Here is a 20,528-nt window from a genome sequence, read left to right as displayed (position 1 = left end):
AAAAGGATGCATGTGGCAGAGATGAGAATGTTGAGAAGGATATGTGGTGTGACAAGAAAAGATTGAATACGAAATGAGTATACTTATAGTTAAGGGGAAGTATAAAAGTGGAAAAGATGGAAAGCCATCGCCTTTCTTGGTTTGGGCATTTCATGAAAAAACAAGATGATTATATTACAAAGAAAGTGTGGGAAATGAGACATGAAGACCAAGGGAGACGTGGCTTGATTACGTAAAAGAAAATATGAGCCAGTGTGGAGTGAATGGGGATATGACAAATGATAGGCTAAAATGGCGTGACATGACGCACAAAGCCAACTATAAGGAAATCAATAAATAAGAAAAAGCTAGGAAGTACTTAGAAAAAAAACAAATATTTTTTTTGCAGATTCATCCAGCAGTACCAGCATACTTAACTCAGGAGTTTACTGTGAAAATGGATCTAGCTCCTGGATATCCCAAACGAAAAATAAGAGTATTACACGATGAAGACTGGCCCACCTGCAAAGAGTTGGGTCTCAATGAAAGTCAGTTAGAAGCTTATAAATTAGCACTTACTCATGAATTTGCCCTCATCCAGGGGCCACCCGGCACGGGAAAAACATTCCTTGGCGTTAAAGTAGCAAAAACGATGATAGAAAATTTTGAAAAAATCAAGCTGCTGCTCATTTGCTTCACAAACCATGCCCTGGACCAATTTTTGGAAGCTATTTCAAACGTTACCGACTCAATTGTGAGGGTAGGGGGACAGTCCAAGTGTGAAAGCCTTGATAAATACAACTTGAGTAAGCTGAGGGGTGGTATGCGTTTGAGCCGTGACATTAATAATTTGTTCTTTGAAAAGAAGATTGCGCTCCAAAGAACTGTGACACAGCTAAAAATACTACAAGACATGCTGTACCAGATCAACAACGGAGTCTTGAAGTATAAAGTTGTGAAGGAAATCACAGAAGAATCGAGCATACTCGAGCAGTTCTATGGTAGGAGTGGAAAAGATCCTTTGAAGGAATGGCTTTTCGAAGAAACTGATTTGAATGCAGATTTAGACATCTATTTTGATGCAGAAGTAGAAGCAAATGAAGAGTATCAGGAAATAGATGTCGATGATGACCCGAATAGGATGCAATTAACTCTGGATGACTTGAACTTTGTTGAACTAACAGACGTCGACGATATCGATATGTCATCTTTCACATACAAAGAAGCTGTAACAGAGTTGCAACACACGATGTCTCAACTAAAGAAACCCAATAATGTCAATATCGCTAATAAGCTGAACCGTCGGGTAAATGATTTAAAGATGGAAATAAAGCGGTACAAAGTAAGTTATTTTCATTTTGAAAGTATTATGCTAACACAAGAAGTCCTTCATAAGGGGATTTAGTCCTTTATTGTCATTGATAGTACGGAATCTATACCTACTTTAGATATCTCACTTACCTACCTGAATGGTTAAAAAACCTTATGGTTTTAAAACTTTCATTTATTATTAGGTAATTTTTAAATACAGTTCAGAGCATTTAGATTTTACTTCACAATATTTTCATAACTCATACAAAAAACCATCATAATTATCTACTGTGTACCTACTACCTACTATGTATGTAAAGGTATAAGAAGTATTCTAAGTGCCAATTTCTCCATTCTCGGTTAGAGCATAACCAGGGAGTGGTGGTTAGCTTTTGAAACATCTGTCATGAATTTTATATGGAGATGACGTTTAATTTATAAATCAATCCCTGTCGGTTAGATAACCGACAATTGAGAAATTGGCACTAAATGTTCATGAACTGCAAAAGCTTATGATTTCAGGATTTGTCGGTACATATACACAACAACGCATTAAACATAAACATAACCAGCCGAGATCACCCTGGACAGTTCACTGTTGAAGAGCGCTGGCAAATTTACTACAAATGGGCTAGGAAACTTGCAGACTCTGCCAAGGAAAAAATGGTGCCGTTGCAGGTAAATTTTATATGAGTAAGGGTTTCACAATGTCTGAAGGGCTAGTACGGGGCATTTAAGACGTGACAAGAGTTTTGCATCGCGCTCACTCACATCGCGCAGCCTCAAGAGCGAGCGCGACGGAGAACTCTTGTCACGTCTTAATAGCGCCTGGATAATAGCTACCTGTGGGATAAAATACATACAGTCACTCTCCGTAACTAATGTTCAAGAAATTGCATTTTTTTAACATGACGATTAGTTTTAGTTAAAAAGCTGTTAAGTAATAGAAGTTATTCTTTTGTTTCAGGTTCTTCAGAAAAACGCTTACACTGCATATGAAGAATCCAGAATGATTATGGATCTTAAAGTATTAAAGAAGGCCAAGGTTTTTGGGATGACAACCACTGGTGCGGCAAAAAATCGCAAGTTGCTGCAGAGCCTAGCCCCAAATATAGGTAGGTCACTAAATACATTATTTTGTGGCGACATCTATCTTGCTTACGCTTACTATTAAAGATACATCAATCCTGCAATGAGATACCAAAGAAAGACTACCGATTAAGATCCTACATCGCGGTAGGTATTGAAGCATTGCAACTAGGTAGTTGTTATTATTGAGGAATAGAATCACATTAATCTTTCCTAATTGAATTCGCGACGAAATTATGCGCGCATAACCTGTGTAGCATAAAATTAAATAAACTATTTACAGTATATTTAACAGTAAATCCGTACTTCGGACGGCACGTTAAGCCGTGCGTTCCGGTTGCTGCTTCGGCAGTAGTCGTTAAGCCTAGTCAGAGGCCTTCGGGTGGCTTGAAAACATCTGACAGTTGGGTTGCCCACTTACCTGACAACTCTCTCAGCACAAGCTTGCTTATGTTGGGGTCCACCAACCCGCACTTGGCCAGCGTGGTGGACTAGGCCTAAACCCTTCCTTCATTGGAAGGAGACCCGTGCCCCAGCAGTGGGGACGTAATGGGTCGTGATGATGTAACAGTAAATTAAAGAGACTTCGATCCCAATACAGACAAACTGTATAGTTAGTTAAACCAGTGTTGCGAAAAATCAAAAAATGTAAAACCGTAATAAAAAAAGGATACTTAATAATGTCCGAGAGTATCATATAAAATAGTTACCTCAAAGCTGGTTCTGAACTTTTCTCTATTTTTCTTTATAGTTATTGTTGAAGAAGCGGCAGAGGTGTTGGAAAGTCACATAATAACAGCTCTAACAAGACACTGCCAGCATCTAATCCTCATTGGTAAGTACCTACCTACTTGACAACAGCATTACTATTTACTGCATATATAGGTATACTTAATAGATCTTTGCACCTTTCTAATTAGTTTCATCGTTCTTATGGAGTTTCTAGTCATGGTTCTTCTCCTAGAATATAATCCGAGCCCTTTTTCTTTCCGAATAGTGAGTAGGTAGATTTTTGTAAAGCTGGGTATCCACTGGAGGCAAACTCAGATCAAGCAGCCCCAACTTGAAGCAAACACCCTAAGTTTGAGGCTGCTCGCTCTGACAGAAAGCACGTTGTGATCAGCTCGAGGCATATCGCCTCAGTTTAAACGACCTTCTCCTTCAAATGCACGGTACATGAAAAAATTAGCCTCGTGTCGTGGCGAGCCCCAGGTTGAGCAAGCGTCCACTTGCGCGGACTCGGCCGAGGCAGGCGCTCGACCCGAGGCTGCCTCGGATCATCATGGCGGTCGAATGGCGTAGTGCTTAGTGGCCCTGACTGCTAAGCCGAAGGTCCCGGGTTCGATTCCCGGCTGGGGCAGATATTTGTTTAAAGACAGATATTTGTACTCGGGTCTTGGGTGTTGATATTTATATTTAATATCTATCTAGGTATCTATGTATTTGTGTAGATATATCAGCTGTCCGACACCCATAACACAGGTTCTGCCTAGCTTGGGGTCGGATGGCCGTGTGTGAGATGTCCCCACATATTTATTTATTTATTTTTATTTATCATCAATCAACAACCATCCACTGCTGGACATAGGCCTCTACCGAGGAGCCCCACAACACTCGGTCCTCGGCCTTCCTCATCCAGCCACTACCGGCTACCCTAGCCTAGCCCTTCGCTCCAGCGGGCAGGAGGGAGTCCCACGCTGCGTTTGCCTGTGGTCTCCACTCCAGAACTCGTCTACCCCAACCTCGGATTCCCAGCTTAAAATATTGTTTCAGGCGACCACCAACAGCTGCGGCCGTCGTGTGCGAACTACCGGCTGGAGCGCGAGTTCAACATGGGCGTGTCTCTGTTCGAGCGGATGGTCCGCAACGGCGTGCCCAGCGCGCAGCTCACCGTGCAGCACCGGATGCGACCCGAGATCGCCGCGCTGGTCAGTATGTCTATGAGCGAGGCCCCACTAGTGCGTTGCGTCGTCGCAGCGTCGTTACTGCCATATATTTTAGGGACGTTGAGATGATCGTACCTTTGGGGCGACGCAACGCAACGCAGTGCAACGCACTAATGGGGCCTCGCTCTATCGCGGGCTAAGAGCAAGAGCACACGATGCGTTGCGACGGCGGTGAGGCCGGGGGGGGGGGGGGGGGGGGGGGGGGGGCAGCTAGCTGTTGGCACTCAGCTGACAAGAGGGGCTCCCTGAGTCGATCCACTGGACCAGACGATTCCTCGTGAGCTGCTGTCGTCGGCAACCAGTCGATGCGGCGGCTCACTGAGACGAAGACAGCCAACAAGACGCCGCCTGCTGAACAGGCGGCCCCCCCCGGACCCAGGAGCTGGTTGGCCCTGGAGAAGAAGCCCGGGCAAGGAGGGCTCCCTCATAGGCCCGAAGCCTGCGCCCTGACGGGCGCAGAAGACAACCAACGACGACCCACTGACACGGCGAAACCTCCGCGGTGAGGCGCCGCAACGCACCGTGTGCACTTGCTCTACCGCCGCAATACGCTACCGTTGTACGATGCTACACTAACATATGATAAATATCTAGTTATCATGTGTATCTATTTTATGCAATATACTATTTTTTATGTATGTATTTAAGTATTTATTAATAAAATAAGTAGGTTTTAATATCTTTTGTCTTTACTGTTTATATTTTTGTACAACTTCCTCATTTATATTCAAAATTGTCTCTCTTAGCTCTTAGGGTTGCCTGGAAGAGATCGCTTTTAGCGATAAGGCCGCCCTTATTGTATTATAGATTTTAAGTATTAAATGTTATTTAAGTGTTTTATGTACAATAAAGTTATACTACTACTACTACTACTACATATGGAAAAAGAACCGCGCCAACGTAGTCACTTGTCATATAAATTGCTATCGAATTACGCTAGCGATACCTAGGTAACCTAGGTGTTCTTAGTGTAATGCTTAGCCAGTTTTACTAGCCTGAGAATTTTTTCAGTAACAACATGACAATCCTTTTACTTGGTTACATTAAAATTATGCTAAACATCATTAAAAAACTCCTCTTTACTGTAAAAGCACATTGTAAGTAAGTAATTGTTATACAGGTGGCGCCCGCCATCTACCCGCGCCTGCGCAACCACGAGTCCGTCGCAGCCTTCCCGCAGGTGCGCGGCCTCAGCCACAACCTGTTCTTCCTGACGCACAACTACAAGGAAACTGTGAGTGGCCCATTACTAGATAGCTCTTAAGCTACAGACCGGCCCAACATTATTTATTATTAAGTTATTTTATTATTTGTATGAAGATATTACCAATTATGTATAACAATACCTAAAACATATATGTAAGTATTTTGTGTAGTATAAAGAGACTCCGATCCCACAGGCAAACTGTATACAAACAGTTTTGTGGAACATACGGTAAAACTAGATTTAATATGTAAGCTTAATAAATACCTAAGTAATAAATAAATAAATAACTATCTTAAGCTGCGTACAGACCGGCCCAATGATCGCCCAACGAACGCCAGACGATGGATATTTATCATACATAATATCATACATATAAAACAGGGCAGATTGCAGCAACGAAGGTCAACGAAACCCGTTCGTTTGGCCGGTCTGTGCACAGCTTTAGCGGAGCGGGGTAGCGGAGCGGTAAGCAGGGCAAAAATCAACCAATGAGCGGAGCGCAAGTTGCGTTAGCGGAGATTTTATGCAATCTCATTGGTCTATTTCTCCGCTCCACTCCCTCACTCCGCACTGGTGGACAGGCAGCCTTAGAGCGGTTTCAGACTAGCGTATTTATACGGGCGAATAAGCTTGGATTTTTATGTGCTTTGACGCGCTTCTTTGAGTTCTGAGCTTGTATACCTATGCGCTGCTCTTACCACGGCACCACTGCGAACACGTCGTAATGTAGCACGCGTGTAAGCGCGTATGCTGAAGTGGTCGTACAGTTGCGCCAATAGAATTAGCTGGTTTAAAATCTCTCTTAAATTTTGCAAGTTGAAGTGGCGGTCGGCCGACCGTATGTCCTGATGAGCCGATGTCCTGTGGATTAGGTGAACGAGTTCTCGAGTGGATCTGTCATCATTCCGCTTGACCTACGACATTAGAAAGGCAGTCCGTAAGTGCCTGGATGAAGAATGCCCAGGACAAAGTGCTGTGGCATTGCGTGAGGCCTACGTCCAGCAACCGTACCACAACCGCCACATTTGCTATTAACAATCTTTAAGCAGCGTTGCTTGCCTGTCAAACATCTATTAGACACCCGAGTCCGCGTTGTTCTATGACTAGAACCATGGAAGTAATAAGTACTTATTACTTTCATGTTTAGAACCCATAAAAGGTAACTTATATCAGATTTGACGGATGCTGTTTAAGGATTGTTAATTGCTAATGTTCGGTGGTACCTAAGTGGTAACGACACATCAGTTGACGTTAACGGGCCGATGATGTTGGCTATCTTATGCATTATCTCACTGCAGGCGATCGAAGAAGACTCGGGCAAGTGCAACGAAGCTGAGGCGGACCTGACGCTGAGCCTCGCGAACTACCTGATGCAGCAGGACTATGCGCCGGAGGATGTCACCATACTGGCCACCTACAACGGACAGATGAAATACATGAGAATTGTAAGTGTTACCAGCTGCTATCACAAGATTCTCGAGTATCGTCAACTGTCACTGTTCGCAGAGATTCGAACGAAATTCCAACGCTAGCGTTAGATCTTGGTCTGTATTATAACTAACTGCCTATATAATATATTTTTTCGAGAGAGATAATAATAAATATGTATGTGGCATCTCACACACGGTCATCAGACCCCAGACTGAGCCCTAAGAATAAGTTAACTAAGAGATTTGTACTAACTTCGTTATTATTCATATTCCAGCAACGACCGAAGTATGCATTCCTATCAAAGGTGAAGATCACAGTGGTGGACAACTACCAGGGTGAAGAGTCAAAGATCATCTTGCTGTCTCTCGTGAGGAACAACGACGGGAACAGCATTGGGTTTCTGTCGACCGTCAACAGAGTTTGCGTGGCGCTGTCACGAGCAAAAGAAGGTACTTAAATGGAATCCATTATTATACCTATATTAGCTTTTAGTCAAAAGATTTTTAGTAACTCTAGCACTACGAGAAATGACGCAACTTCTCACTGATTCAATACCTAATCTCATAATAATAATAATAATAATGCGGCAGGGCAGCTTGTGGCGAGCTGTTGGGCATTAGCGACCCCACCCACCCGATGCCGGGGAGAACCCCTGTTCCTCATCTCTGGCTTGCCTTTATTGGTTGTCCAGAGTGAACACTTACGAGGAACAGGATCTCCCACCTCTTGCTTGCCTTCATTGGCTGGCTTGAGTGGTGTACCGCTAGAGCAGAAATACTCGAGGAAGGATGTATTACCCAGTAAGGTGCTTGTAGGGATCTTGACCGATAACGCGATTGTCCTGAGAGCCGTGGAATACCTCTGCTTCCTTAGCACCTCATGCCATGTTGCCCCCTTGTTGCTACGTCACTGTAATGTGCTAGCGACTGTTTTGGGGGGCCCATTTAATGTGTGTGCGAGTCACCCCCTGCCTTTTTATCCGTGTGTGAAATATATAGGTCAGGCAGGGGCCATAGTCCTTCCATAGTCCCAGTTACCCAGTCCATTTAGCACCCCATTCCATAACCCTGTATTAGTTTTCTCCATATCCTACAATAGTCCTGCACTAACCGGGGGTTTTCCTTGGGTTTACTTCTATAGTTTATGTACAGGGAAAATCGTCGGTTGGTGTCACATTACATATAGATTAATTTTGTCAAACGGGCCTCTACGTGTTGGTTTCGGCCCCATGCACGCCTTCCAAATGCCCGGAACCCCATGGTCCCGTGATGGTAACGACACAACATAATAATAATAATATGTGGGGACATCTCACACACGGCCATCCGACCCCAAGCTAGGTAGAACCTGTGTTATGGGTGTTGGACAGCTGATATATCTACACAAATACATATGTAGATAGATAGATACTAAATATAAATATCAACACCCCAGACCCGAGAACAAATATATGTGTTTAAACAAATACCTGCCCCAGCCGGGAATCGAACCCGGGACCTTCGGCTCAGTAGTCAGGGTCACTAACCACTACGCCATTCGGTCGTCGTCATCTGACGTCATTTTTCGGTATCGTCAATAGTTTTCTAGAGAAATTGGGCCACCAAATATTCATAGTTATCCTGTAAATATTTTAAATGTACCTATATCTTGTTTATAATCGGTAAATAGGCAGTTAAAACAAAATAGGTACCTACTTACAATGTTAAATTTTACAGGTTTTTACATACTGGGAAACTTTGACATTCTGAAGAGAAATGCGGAAATTTGGGCTCAAATTGGAACTGTGCTGGAACGTCAAGGTTCTCTAGGGTCCACTTTATTCCTTAAATGTGAAAATCACCCAGGACAGATAACAGAGGTAAGTTTGTATTTACTTCCATATTATTTTCCTGGCTGATGAATATCATCGCTCTTATGTTACTGGAAAACATCGTGAGGAAACCTCTACATCTAGACTCTAGATGTGTATCACAAGTGCAATGTACTAATTAAAAAAAGGCGACAAGACTCACGATCATCACGTGAGTACAAATGTACAGCGCTAAGCGGATGGCTCGCTTGCTAGTCACCTCTGACTACCCCTTCGGGGATTACAGTCGTGAGCGTATGTATTATTCTAATCCTCTTCTTCTTCTAACACTAAGCCATCAGGACTAGGGTTTGTCGCCCTGGTGAAAATATTGGCCAGTTAGGGTCTGCTCTGCTGACTGCCCAGGATAGGTCGGATGTAAACGTACCTATATAATAATATACCCATTTAACTGTGTAAATTACATACGTAATTATAGCACTTGCAGGTAAAGAAACCATATAACAATGGCGGACGGACTCGTATATTCGTATACTCGTATATCGCTATAGCACTCAAATCGTATACCTGTCAAATACTCCTACGCGCATAACTGTACTTAGCTGTAGAAAATAATAAGTCCACTTTTTAAGAAAAACTTTTGATTTTACTCTTTTGAGATCGCGCGAATGAGCCCTAACATACACACACACGTCAACATTACATGGACTTATTACTGTCTACCTCTGTGCTTTGATTGTATATGATCAAATCCTCTGTGGTACAAATCTAACAGCCTCTCTTCCCGCCTACATTACAGGTGTCGTCAGCGGAAGACTTCCAGAAGGTTCCCGAGGGCGGGTGCCTGTTGAAGTGCAGCGCGCGCCTGCCCTGCGGACACGACTGTCCGCTCATATGCCACGGCTACGACCGCGGCCACACGCAGATAAAATGCCCAAGGATGTGCGACAGGTAACTTGGGTTTGCCGAAGATTTGTAGCTCGGATTTGTATAGATTACATGGGTTCCGCTCATCTGGCATAATCTTTATTGACCAAAACTCATTTCGCATAACTCGTATGGTCTAAACTTTTTTGGCCGAACCATCACTTTGCCAAGACTTATGTGGCATAAGGCTCGTTTCGTCTAAAACTCTTTAGGCACAATCTTTAAACACCTAAATTTCGTTTGCTCAAATTTATGTTCGTCTATACCTATGTATAATCTTGTTTCTCCTAATGTTATCTTAATAAATAATATAATAAGTATGTAGTAAATGTACAAATTGTGGTATTTTTCTCCTACATCCCGATAATCACGATATTGTATGATCAAAAAATCGAAAGTTAACGACCAATATAATTATTACAAACCCCATGAGATCGAAACCTAAAAATAGGTGCGACGACGAGCAAAGCGAGGAGGAGCGTGTTAGGTGCACATGTTCATCAAAACCAAAGCGGAGCGCAGCGAAGCGGAGCGGAGCGTTTTCCAAACAGCGGAAACAATACAAGGCACCAGTTTGCGCTATGTAGGGAGACGCTCCGTCAAAATTAAAGCCAAACGAATATTATTACTTTATATAAACCTATGCCATAGCATTATTAGGCTATTCAAGATTTGGCCATACCATTATTAGGCTAAACAATGTTATGCGAAATAACTTTTTACTAAACGAGATTTATGCCATACGATTTTCGGCGTAACGAGACTTTGACCAAACGTTACTATGCAATACGAGATTAGGCAAAAAAATCTTATGCCAAAAAAGGTAGAACCAGATTACATACTATGATCCGGTGGATCGAGAATTTTTTTCATGTGGAAAAGTAGCTAGAAAGTAGCCAGTGGTTTTTGAGGTTATATGATGAATTGACTGCAAACTTACAGCTTGGTCAATAAAAGTTAAAACAAAAAGAGTACTTTTGTGTACTGTTACAGTCTTTTGCAGCTCGACCACTTCCGCAACCTTGCCGATGCCATTCGTACAATATATTTGTGCCTACGATGATAATTAAAATATACTCAATAATTTGATTGATCAATTTCTTCCAGGATAATCTGTGAACTGGGCCACACGTGTCCGCTAAAGTGCATCGCTGAGTGTCGCCCCTGCGTAGTTCCTGTGGAGAAGAAGCTCCCGTGTGGACACCTGATGATGATCCCGTGTCACCAGCAGCCGACCGACCCGGCCGTCCAGTGCCGCACCAGGGTCAAGGTCACCCTGCCCGATTGTAACCATGAGGTGAGAATTAGAGCCCTGCCGAGTCTTGGCCTGGCGACGTTGTCACATAGTCGCCCAGTGATGTTGGTAAACTAGCCTGCACAGAAACATGACAGTGCTAATGACAGTGGGTCAGGTTTCTTTGCAGTCTGATGTACTTACTATCGCATATTTTGCATAATACGTTGCTGTCACCAGGGCGTGTTAGCAAGGGTCTTACATAAGTACAATACATATATACAATAGTAAGTCATAGGTCCAACGGACCGGAGGAAGACCCAACGCTGCCTGTTCGTGGTCTCCAATCTTTTACCACACCGGTTTAAAAGAGCTGAGACCACTTCCTCATTCCTCGGAAGATTATCAATGGTCTGAAAAAATCTACTCTGTATATCTACTGTCTATCTACGTGTATTCCTCCTCCCTTAAAAAGTGACCACCCCCAGTAGGCGCGGCGATTTCCTTGATATGTACATGGTAACTCCTGGCTGGGTGTGGTGCATTCATTCATTCTGTATATCTACTGCCTTTGTGCGATATTTCCAGGCCACGAAGTCATGCTACAAGCCGGTAGAGGCAGTGAAGTGCGAAGTCCCGTGCGTGTATCGCGTGGACCCTTGCGGCCACCAGTGCCGGCTGAAATGCCACGTCAGAGATGACCCCAATCATGAAAGAGTAAGTCGACAAAACCACCAAATCGTGTAGTGAAGTACTGCTATGCCGAAGGTCCCGGGTTTGATCCCTGGGTAGACGTTTGTTTGAAGACTCGAGATATTTGTACTCGGGTCTTCTGTATACTTACTGTATTTTGTATATGTATCGATCTATGTACAATATGTGTTTAATGTTTTTTTCTTACTTGGCACAGATTTTTGGCAGTCGCGGAGTGCCTTTTTATTGATTTGATTTGATTTCGTAATTAAACCATTTATTTTGGCTGTAGTTTATTTGTTTAATAGTATTTGATTAAAAAGACACACAAAGATTGTTTACCTTTTGTGCCAAATAAGAATAAATACAGTATAGATATATCAGCTATCCGATACCCATTTTACAGGCTCTGCCTAGCTTAGGGTTGGATGGCAGTGTGTGAGATGCCCCCTCATATTATTATTTTTATCAGTCACCCAGGCTCCTTTCGTTTACAGTTTTAAAAACTTATTTTTAACCGAATTAAAAAAAAGGAGGAGGTTCTCAATTCGTCGGGATCTTTTTTTTATGTCAACGAGTTTTTATATCATTTCAGTACCTATGCGAGAAGCCGTGCGCGCGACTGAATGCCGGCTGTACGGGCGACCATCAGTGCAAGTTACGCTGCCACGAACCCTGCGGCGTATGCATAGTGAAAGTAAGTAGCTCTGCAATCAGAAACCACTGTTGTGCATCCGAAAAAGTTGCTGAAATTTTATGATTGTGTGATTTTCCATTTGTTATACTTTTATTAGATGAATAATCATCACAACCCATCACGTCCCCACTGATGGGGCACGGGTCTCCTTAAAATGAAGGAAGGGTTTAGGCCTAGTGCGTGTTGGTGGACCCCAACACAAGCAAACTTGTGCTGAGAGAGTTGTCGGATAAGTAATTTGATGCGAATTTATATCTCGTATGATCTATACAATGCCTTGACTCATACTTGAGTAAATCTATCTAACCTGTGACGCGATTCGATAGGCAAGTCACAAAATTTGTACCTATGTGTTTTATTAGTTTCTAACGTTACCGACAGGGGCGCTGATCAAGATGTCCTACAAATAGTTTTCGCCCTGAGTAGACAGTACTCGTGACTCGCACACTGTATGTACAGTAAAACTATTAGGGCTTTACCACAAAAACTTAGACAGTATTTAACAAGTGTTTAGCGCTGTCAAACGCCTACAAAATCTGTCAAATTTCGTATGACCGTATTTAATAGATGCAATATATCCGTTAAAAAACTAAAACCATACGGTATTTTATTTTCAAAATGTATGTGAAAGTAAGTAAATAACTGACAATGATAAATATAAAGTCTTAGCAAAATCGCACTCTTTATTGTCACTGTATCTGAATGTATCGTTGTCTTCACCAGAAGGTCTAGCACGGGGCTCATTTAAGACGTGATAAAAAATCTCCGTCGCGTTCGCTCTTGAGGCTGCGCGATGTGAGTGAGTGCGATGCAAAACTTTTGTCACGTCTTAATTGCGCTCTGTGCTAGGTCTACAGGTTATCTTGTATTAGTTATAAGCAAAAAGTTGAAAAGATGCTCGAGGAGTTTCTTTCGCCATTTCTTTCCTCCTTATTGACGGGGCCTTTGTGAAATGGTGGTAGATTATGACTTTTGACAAGTAATTCTAATATTCTACATCGAAAAATAAACGATTTCATTTTCATTTCAGGTGGCGAAGAAGCGGCCCACATGCAAGCACGCCGTGACCGTGGAATGTTCCGTGGCGGAGGCGGACCTGCCTCCGTGTGGACAGAAATGCGCCAGGAGCCTGAGTTGCGGACACTTCTGCAAGCTCAAGTGCTCTGAGCCGTGCGGCGATTGCAGAGTCAAGGTAATCCTTAAAGCTAAGTTTCATCATACTCTGAGATAACAAGGGATTAGTTGTTGGCTTTTGACGCTGAATATGGAAATGTCGTATAATTAAAGTAACAGGGGTGTTAACTATCTAACAGACTATGGTGAAACTAGGCATAAAGCTAGTGATGGATGCTTGATGATGATGTCTTCCACGGAAAACAGCTGAATGAATTTGGATTTAAGAGTCCTGGTGGCGTAACGGATAACGTCTCGGCTCTCATTTGTGAGGCCGTGTGTTCGGATCCTGCCAGGTAGCAAATAATTCTTCTCTTTCGGTGAAGGAAAACACTGTGATGAAACCTGCACATCTAGATCATAGATGTGTACCCTAAGTGCAAATTGTACCTACTACACTCACAGGCAATGAAAAAGTTCCAACTAACAAAATGCCGACTCATCACGACACCAATATTTACCGCGTCATTAACCTAGTCTTTTCCGTTTACGAGTAATTGGGGGCTTTTCTCAATGGAACCTTTTCATTGCCCGGGAGCGTAATTCAAAAACGGTGATACGGCTCGCGACCTATTACCTGACCACAAATGTTGCTTGCAAGTCACCTCGGACTTTGTGTGAATTTGGATGCAAAGTAACAGGCCAGAATCTGCAACTTAAAACCTAAGTCATTATTTCTCCCTGACAGGTGGAGAAAACGATCCCAGACTGCGGTCACAAGCTAACACTGGAGTGTAAGGACGCGGCCACACAAGACAAGTGCCGTGCGCCGTGTGCTAGGAAACTGCCGTGTGGCCACGATTGCCGCCGGCGCTGCCAGCAGCCGTGTGATCAGCGGACATGCACGCAACTTGTGGACCGACCTAAGGTCATGGCGCCCTGCGGTCATGCAGTCAGGCTGCCTTGTAACCGCTACCAGTTGTTTGTTGAAGGTTGGTACATAGAGTTATTCAAACTGTGGATAACACATATAAAAAATATTAAAATACTTACGGAACAATACAAAACTATAGAAAAAAAACGTCTTTTCAAAAGCAAAGAGTAAAATTTTGTAAACTAGCCTTTTAAATACAAATTTAAATGGTTTTGGCGTTGTAAAATTGGTATGTATTTGTACATTTATGAAGGGTTTAACTCAGCGGCTCATTGTGAGCAACTTTTGCAATGCCGCCAATATTTTGCAAACCAGTTTCCGATCGGGAAAGGGCCTTTGTATTAATAGCTCCTAATCTACTCTCCTCCCAATCACTCTTGTGTCCACTGTAGGCGCGATAGATCCAGACGATCTGCTCTCACACACCTACTTACACAGGATGTTTTTTTTGCGAATTTCCAGAACTCGGCTTAGTATACCATTTTTGCAATACCCTGTATTTATATTTACAAAGCGGACTAAATAATACAATTTAAGAAGCTACTCTATATAGCCTATGTATTACACTCACTCTTGGCGGTATTTTTCCACTCTAGGCGCGCTAGACGCAGACGATCTGCTCTCACACTGCGCGGCGCCGTGCGGGGTCACTCTAGCGTGCGGGCACCGCTGCCGCGGCGACTGCGGCGCGTGCCTGCAGCGCCGGGTCCACGCCCCCTGCACCCAGCCGTGTATGAAGACCATCATCTGTGGACACCTGTGAGTTGTTGTTGAATGATTTCGAAAAAGAAGGTTCCACGGACGGACGTAGGTATACGTCTGTAACAATATTTTTTGTATGTCCCTCGATATTGGAGGTTCTCAATCCATAGATATTTTTGCAAAAGCTTGTTTTTTTATCACAGATAGGTATTAAATTGACAGATTCCGAACGGTTCATCAACAGTCGATTGTCCCGTCAATAGAACGATACGTCTCTTAATCGCGGGACAATCATTTGTTGATGAAACGTTCAGAATATGTCAATTTAGATCTGAGATTAAAACACTTTTTTTAAATGATTTTATATTGACTAGGTTCGGATGGACGTGTGTGATATGTCCCTCCATATTTAAAAACATATTATTCATTCAATCAGATGCAAGGAGCCGTGCAACCAGGTGTGCCCGCCGTGCAGACAACGCTGCGAGGTGGCTTGTGCACACACCAAGTGCAACAAGACTTGCGGCAGCCCCTGCACACCGTGCACCGTGAGTGTACCTACACCCTACACTACCACCTACACCCTACACTACCACCTACACTCTACACTACCACCTACACCCTACACTACCACCTACACACTACACTACCACCTACACCCTACACTACCACCTACACCCTACACTACCACCTACACCCTACACTACCACCTACACCCTACACTACCACCTACACCCTACATACCATCTGCACCCTACACTACCACCTACACCCTACACTACCACCTACACCCTACACTACCACCTACACCCTACAATACCACCTACACCCTACACTACCACCTACACCCTACACTACCACCTACACCCTACACTACCACCTACAGCCTACACTACCACCTACACCCTACACTACCACCTACATCCTACACTACCACCTACACCCTAAACTACCACTTTATTTAATTTAAGCCAGTCTCCTAGAGTACTGCGGCCTTCAGCGGCTAGATCCACTGCTCCATAGATCCCTGATGGCAGACTTTTGTCTAGCTGACGGTATAGTGCCTGTAATGTATCACCAACATACGAGTATACCTATGTCGGAGATTGCATGTCACTATAAATATATCACGTAGTTTTCTAAGCGGGCTGTTTGCTTTAGGTACAGCCCAATACCTCCACTTCGCTTGTCGAGTGCGGAGCAATATTTACGGCAATAACCCTCCAGTCCTATAACCCTGTTTTTTCACAACACATTTCCCTTCTCCCCTTCTTAGGAGAATTGCACCCGCCGGTGCGTCCACGGCGCGTGCGACCGCAAATGTGGGGAGCCCTGCTCGCGGCCGCCGTGCGACCAGCCCTGCCCCAAGAAACTGCCTTGTGAACACCCCTGCCGAGGCCTCTGCGGGGAGCCTTGTCCAGACATCTGCAAGACATGCCGTCCAGAGGAGTTCCCCACCGACTTTCTGGGCGAAGACTTTGAAGACGGAGCTAAGTATGTGCTCTTGTTAAATAGATGGTTTGGGATGGGATGAAACAAGCTTATTTAGTTCTTGATGCGCGGTTAGGCGCCTTAACTTAGCATAGCGAGGGCGCTAATATACCGAAAGTACCGTTGTGAAAGGGTAACAGACAGACAAACTCAGTTACTTTTGCATTTATAATATTAGTTATGATTAGGATTTATACATATTATACTTAATAATATGTTTTTTTCAGATTCGTGAAACTGCAAGACTGCACTCACATATTGGAGGTGGAAGACTTTGATAATCTGATGAAGGGCGATGAGAGCTCCATCACGATACGGTCATGTCCGTTCTGTCGGAAGGCCATCATCAACACGCATCGCTACAAGGACTTAGTAAACGCTGCCTACAAAAACGACATCAACCCAGTAAAGGAGAAAATATACGGCACAAAAGAACAGATTGAATTGAAAAAGAAGGAAATACTCGGAATCACGTTTCAATTTCCCAACTTGCATTCGACCATCATGGAGGGTAAGTCTCACTGTTTATCTACGAAGACGTATTTTCGATTTAAATTATAATGGATGAGTGTTCTAATTATAATTTAAATCGAAAAACACTCATCCCACCATTATACTTCTATTGTATAAATTCTTTACACAGTTTTTTCGTAACACAAATTTCGTAACACATATTATTATTTTACAACTTACAGACTCAAACGTAAAGGATTGGGCGCTAGCATTCACTAAAGTGTCATTAGAAATCGGACAAATTAATAAGCGACAAGCCAACATCTCACTCCCGCAGCTACAAATGTTTTCCATCTACCTGGACGTTCTAGACATGCTCTCCGAATCCTACACTAAATTCATGGACATCGGTATGACTTCGAAGAATCTGTCGTCAGCATTTTACTACCAAACGAATCTAATATGCGTCGTGTTAATGAAAAACACGGACAAAATCACACAGCAACACCAGCAAGACATCGGAAACGAAATGAAAAGAATCAACGGGATCATTCAACTGAACAAAATAACCGTCAACGGCGCTTATGCTGCTAAGAACAATCAGCCCAAAGTGAGGTCAGCGTATGATGCAGCCTTATCTGCTATCGTTTCAAAGACTCGCATTTACGATGAGAACACGGCCCACGAATGCTTGACCGCACTGCAGAAAGCCGTCAATCTATCAGGTATTATCACGAAGGAAGAGAGAGAACTGATAGTGAAAGCGGTTGGGCTGAAGTCAGGGCATTGGTTCAAGTGTCCCAATGGCCACATCTACTGCATTGGTGAATGCGGGGGCGCCATGGAGACCAGCAAATGCAATGAATGCGGCGCTCTGATTGGCGGATCGCAGCACACTCTCTTGGCTGACAATGAGCTTGCGGAAGAAATGGACGGCGCCAGACACCCTGCCTGGTCCAACTTTAATAATGATATGCGTAACTTCGAATTGTGATTTAAGTTTATAGGTAGGTAGAGTATGTGCCAGATAAGTGTGTCTGAAGTTGGTTGCAACCAAGACGACAATGGCGCAATGAGATTCTCTGACTGTTTTACTGATTATTTTTTTTGTTTTATGCTCGACTTGTAGCTAGCTTCAGTTAAGCGCACTTATTTGGCGGTTTCAGAGTCCGGGACTCTAGTGTTGCGCTCCCAGTGGCCGTAATCTGACGTGGATGTAGCCATAGCAGTTATACGTCGTTGGCGACGATGTTAGCCAGTAGGTAAACAGTCGTAGAAGGACTTATTGTCAATCGTAAGAGTTAATCACATTTTTAAATACTACTCTAGTAACCACGTAACTTGCCCCACGCGGTTATCTACGGAGGTTTTACTTATGATTCGGATCGTAAGGAGCTGAGCTGATTGGTCAAGTTATAATGGTTCCTAGTGTAGGTACCTAGTACCTACATGCGTCACAGATGTGGTTTTGTCTTGTGTTAGTATTTCGAGCGCTGGAGATTAGCCTATAGCCGATCCGGTAGTCTGTTTTTTGTTTCCAAATTATATTTTTAACCGACTTCGAAAAAAGTCTGTAAGTATGTTTTTTTTTCAGTAAGTATAAGAATTTGCTAGATAATAAAATTATTTTAGTGGCGATATAGATTGTTTGTTTATGCATGCCTGTTTAGCGACCTTAATAGAAATAAGTACAGTCCAACTATAAAGTCGTGAAAACGGAAGTGGATCATAACTAATTGTTTAAGATCGTATTTAATCGATCTGTTATATTTATTAAAGGACAAATAAATCCGTTAAAATCCGTAAGTTATCTAAAAGTAAGTAAATAACTGATGATCATAAAAAGTCTTAGCAAAATCGCACTCTTTGATGTCAGGAGTTTATAGTTTGACTGTAATAAAGCATTCGATTTAAGTAACCATAAATTTTATTTGCCAAATATAACTTATAGGTATATTGTTCAAGTATTTTTTTATTAACAGGGTTATTTTTGCCGTTAATTAGTAAGTAGGTACAGATTTAGTGGCTGGATCACCCCTTTTGGCTTACCACCATTTAACCACTAACGTCTCGTCGATCCATTGGTTAACCATACACATTAGATTTTTAATTGTCTCTGATTTACCGACATGTGGTTTATTATACTACAATAATAAGCCGAAAGGGGGCGAGTCAGAGAGTCATTCTGAACAACATTTTGTGCAACATAAACAAGCAGCTTTAGTTTTACATAAATTATACTTATAAGTAGTCGTAAAAAAATATCATAATAATCAAACCATCTTTCCTAAACATTGCATTATTGTCGAAGGCTTTTTGCCTATTTACACACTAACTTCTAACGTGTCAGTTTCGTTTCCGAGAAATGTTTTAGTTAAAAGGTTCTCCAATAGATGGCGATGATTGTTCCATCAGAAAATAACCTCAACAACAGGCTGTTCAATCTGTTCATAGATGGCTCCTGTGCTGAATATAAATTGTACCTACTAGTTTTTTTGTTTTTTGATTGCTCGACCACATCAATGTTAAAAAAACGTCCATCTTTAAACAGTGCATCGTGGTTAATATGAGGACAAAGATTTCGTTATTAGTCTAGTAAAGGTATAGATCTAGTGTTTTCCCGACACGTAGTTACTGTGTTTTACAATGTTTTTTCATATTATTATTGAATTGCTTAATAGGTTATGTGTTATGTTGTTTTAGATATACAGTATGCACGTAGAAAGCTGGCTATAGTCGTCGAAATATAATAGGCCCGTTTGGACCGCTCCAAAATGTATGGCATAACAGCTGGTGTCAACCTAAATCATGAAAAATCTAAACAATAAGCAACTTTTGGTGCTTTAAAAGTTCTTTTTTTTATTTCGCCCGTTAAATAATAAGCCAGATTATGTGTCTATTTATGCATTTCATCAAGTAAATCAAGAGTAAATAGCAAATTGGTGTAGCTGTCCAAACGGGCCTATTATATTTCGACGACTTTAGCATCGCATTTTTGCCGAACCAGATTCACAGATTACTAAATCATTACTCAGAGGGTTCATACTAGATTATTTATATGAAAAGCTGTGTTTCGGAGGGTTGTCGCGTAAACCACGACTCTATCGTTGCATTCAACATACCGATTGCATGAGAGATCAGTGATCACTTTCATTCGTTTTTTGTAAAGCCTCCGGAACCAGTGTAAGGGATGGCTTAGGCGAGACAAGTGAAACACGCGACTCCAGTAAATACTCATTTATCCTAACTAATATTATAAATGCGAAAGTAACTGTGTCTGTCTGTCTGTCTGTCTGTTACGCTTTCACGCCAAAACTACTGAACGAATTTGAATGAAATTTGGTATACATACGGTCTAGACCCTGGGAAAGAACATAGGCTACTTTTTATCCCGGAATTCCCACGGGAAAACTTTATAAGGCGAAGCGAAGCGCGCGGGAACAGCTAGTTTAATAATAAGTTGAGACTTATACTAACTCTGTACCCTACGTCACTACCTGAGTACATACCA

At 42.6% G+C, this 20,528-nt stretch overlaps 1 protein-coding gene across 3 annotated transcripts in view; it reads left to right on the top strand.

Moving 5' to 3' along the window:
* LOC105380335 (NFX1-type zinc finger-containing protein 1) overlaps nt 1–18,687 on the top strand; it is a 29,754-nt gene extending 11,067 nt beyond the window's left edge. For all 3 annotated transcript variants that reach the window (XM_048622381.1, XM_048622380.1, XM_011549860.3), the window contains exons 9-28: nt 389–1,321; nt 1,813–1,968; nt 2,258–2,405; nt 3,131–3,214; nt 4,153–4,307; nt 5,446–5,559; nt 6,831–6,977; nt 7,238–7,412; nt 8,679–8,821; nt 9,573–9,724; nt 10,808–10,997; nt 11,523–11,651; nt 12,223–12,324; nt 13,355–13,516; nt 14,186–14,429; nt 14,968–15,130; nt 15,510–15,621; nt 16,350–16,567; nt 16,792–17,075; nt 17,260–18,687. In XM_048622381.1, the coding sequence (XP_048478338.1) occupies nt 389–1,321; nt 1,813–1,968; nt 2,258–2,405; nt 3,131–3,214; nt 4,153–4,307; nt 5,446–5,559; nt 6,831–6,977; nt 7,238–7,412; nt 8,679–8,821; nt 9,573–9,724; nt 10,808–10,997; nt 11,523–11,651; nt 12,223–12,324; nt 13,355–13,516; nt 14,186–14,429; nt 14,968–15,130; nt 15,510–15,621; nt 16,350–16,567; nt 16,792–17,075; nt 17,260–18,011 (4,563 nt within the window). In that variant the 3' untranslated portion in view covers nt 18,012–18,687. The remainder of the gene's footprint in view (nt 1–388; nt 1,322–1,812; nt 1,969–2,257; nt 2,406–3,130; nt 3,215–4,152; nt 4,308–5,445; nt 5,560–6,830; nt 6,978–7,237; nt 7,413–8,678; nt 8,822–9,572; nt 9,725–10,807; nt 10,998–11,522; nt 11,652–12,222; nt 12,325–13,354; nt 13,517–14,185; nt 14,430–14,967; nt 15,131–15,509; nt 15,622–16,349; nt 16,568–16,791; nt 17,076–17,259) is intronic.
* Nucleotides 18,688–20,528: the final 1,841 nt, after the last annotated feature.

Source organism: Plutella xylostella, chromosome 8, assembly GCF_932276165.1.
Source record: "Plutella xylostella chromosome 8, ilPluXylo3.1, whole genome shotgun sequence".
In the NCBI taxonomy this organism is placed as follows: Eukaryota; Metazoa; Arthropoda; class Insecta; order Lepidoptera; family Plutellidae; genus Plutella; species Plutella xylostella.
The sequence above is the reverse complement of the archived record's forward strand: the minus strand, read 5'-3'. Positions and strand labels throughout refer to the sequence as shown.